This window comes from Pseudomyrmex gracilis, unplaced genomic scaffold (genome assembly GCF_002006095.1).
Source record: "Pseudomyrmex gracilis isolate BER0280 unplaced genomic scaffold, ASM200609v1 scaffold_1581, whole genome shotgun sequence".
Classification (NCBI taxonomy): Eukaryota; Metazoa; Arthropoda; class Insecta; order Hymenoptera; family Formicidae; genus Pseudomyrmex; species Pseudomyrmex gracilis.
Window position 1 is genome coordinate 12,962 of NW_018022165.1, and position 2,005 is coordinate 14,966.

Consider the following 2,005-nt stretch of genomic DNA (forward strand, 5'->3'; position numbering starts at 1 on the left):
TGTGTCCAATAATTTGGTGTCGAATCGATCGGTGTCGAATTGTACTGTGGTCAAACGGAACACGCCCGATTTTATCGACATTTTCGACGATTGGCCTACCAGAGCGTGCCTCATCGACGTCCATATTACCAGAACGGAATCGTTGGAACCACCGCTTTGCATTCAATACTGTATTGGGTCCATAAACAGCACAAATTTTTTTGGCCGCCTGCTCTGCCTTTTCACCTTGGTCGTAGTGGTACTGAAGAATGTATCGAATTTTCTCTTTTGTTACCTCCATTTTGGAACGCTGTAACACACAACTGGCTTGACCAAACACAAAACTGTCACAGAACTTTTTTGAAGCGTAATGTCACCTTTCAATCGCCGTATTGTATGACCCGATGCGATGTATACATCGTGAGATATGGCTCACTAAAGACATCTAGCGGAAAACGCTCAGAACTTTTTACTTCACCTAATATGTTATCTCGATAAGATTATGAAACGAGAGAAAGCTGACATCACGTTGAGAAAAAGATACAAGCATTTCTCGATCATCCACCATGCATAAGTCAAGAAGCGTAGACGATAAAGAAGTATAGTGAGTTGGTGCATAAGGTACAAGATACATTGCTGATATAGTAATAAAATCAAAAATCTGATCAGAATCAAAAGTCTTAGCAAGTAAATTGGCATTAAAATCGCCAAAGATTATAGTATGCCTATACAATGCAGAGAGATGCGAATAAATGTTAAAGAAATCAAGTAGATAGCCACAGTGGGGAGGCCTGTAAACAACGGCAAGTAGAAGCTTCTCATTAACAGCCAAGATTTCAACAAACATAAACTCAGGCTTTCTGCAATACTGACTTTTAGAAAAAACAAGTATCTTCACTTTTAACGAGCTAGCAACAAAAAAGGCAACTCCATCTTTGCCCTTGCCGATGCAATCACATCTGAATAACTGATACCCAGATAAAGAAACCATCTGGTCAGTGATCGCAGGTTTTAGCCAGATTTCAGAAAGGCAAATAACGTGGTACTGCGAAGTTATAAAGAAGGCTCTAAACTCATCAATATGCGCTAGTAGCGATTGGCAGTTTACATGACAAACTTGAATGCGATCCATAGAAGTTGAAGTGCTAGCCATAATTGATATTGGGTTGGTGGAAAAGTTCTGCGGATTTTTAGTATAAAATTTAAACACAAAATCGACATTTATAAAAATTAATTTAGTCCACAATGTGTTGACCGTCTTGATCTACAACTTGTTGCCAACGTTTTGGTAGGGCTTTGATGCCGCTCTCGTAAAACCCTTGAAACTTGTGGGCAAAAAAATCAACGAAGTGATTTCGGATGGCCTCCATTGAGTCAAATTGATGACCGTCAACATTGTTTTGCAGCGAGCAAAACAAGTGATAATCGGACGGTGCAAGGTCCGGCGAATATGGTGGGTGCTGCATCATTTCCTAGCCAAAACTCTGCAATTTTTTTTTCGTGATCAAAGAAGTATGTGAGCGTTGTCACAATGGAAAATCACACCTTTTCTATTCGATAATTCTGGCCGCTTCTCTTGCACTATCTTGCGTAATTTGTCGAGCTGAGGGCAGTATTTCTTCAAATCTATTGTTTGACCCTGCGGGAGCAGCTCAAACGACAACACTCCTTTATAGTCCCACCAAATACATAGCATTAAAAAAATATATATGCAGAAAGGGCCGATACAGAGTGAAATACTAGGTGTTGATGTATGAACAAGAATTTTTATTTAAACATGCCAAACGTTTCGACTCTTGGTTTGAGTCATCTTCAGTGGCATACAAAAATCTACATAAATAAATTAATATAAAAATTACAAAAATCAAGGAAACAGTACAGAAAAGATACCAAGCAATAATTACAACTCACCATTAAGAAAAATATAGGCAGTACATCACCTTGCAATAAGGAAGAGATATCAAATAATTAGTTGATATTCATCAAAGTGTTTCAAAAAACCAAAAATGTCCTCTTTCCATGTCTC

At 38.5% G+C, this 2,005-nt stretch overlaps 1 protein-coding gene across 1 annotated transcript in view; it reads right to left on the minus strand.

Moving 5' to 3' along the window:
- The window catches only part of LOC109862277 (histone-lysine N-methyltransferase SETMAR-like), a 1,601-nt gene extending 1,321 nt beyond the window's left edge, over window positions 1-280 (minus strand). Inside the window, 1 exon segment of the mRNA XM_020442272.1 lies at window positions 64-280. Within this exon segment, the coding sequence (XP_020297861.1) occupies window positions 64-280 (217 nt within the window).
- Window positions 281-2,005: the final 1,725 nt, after the last annotated feature.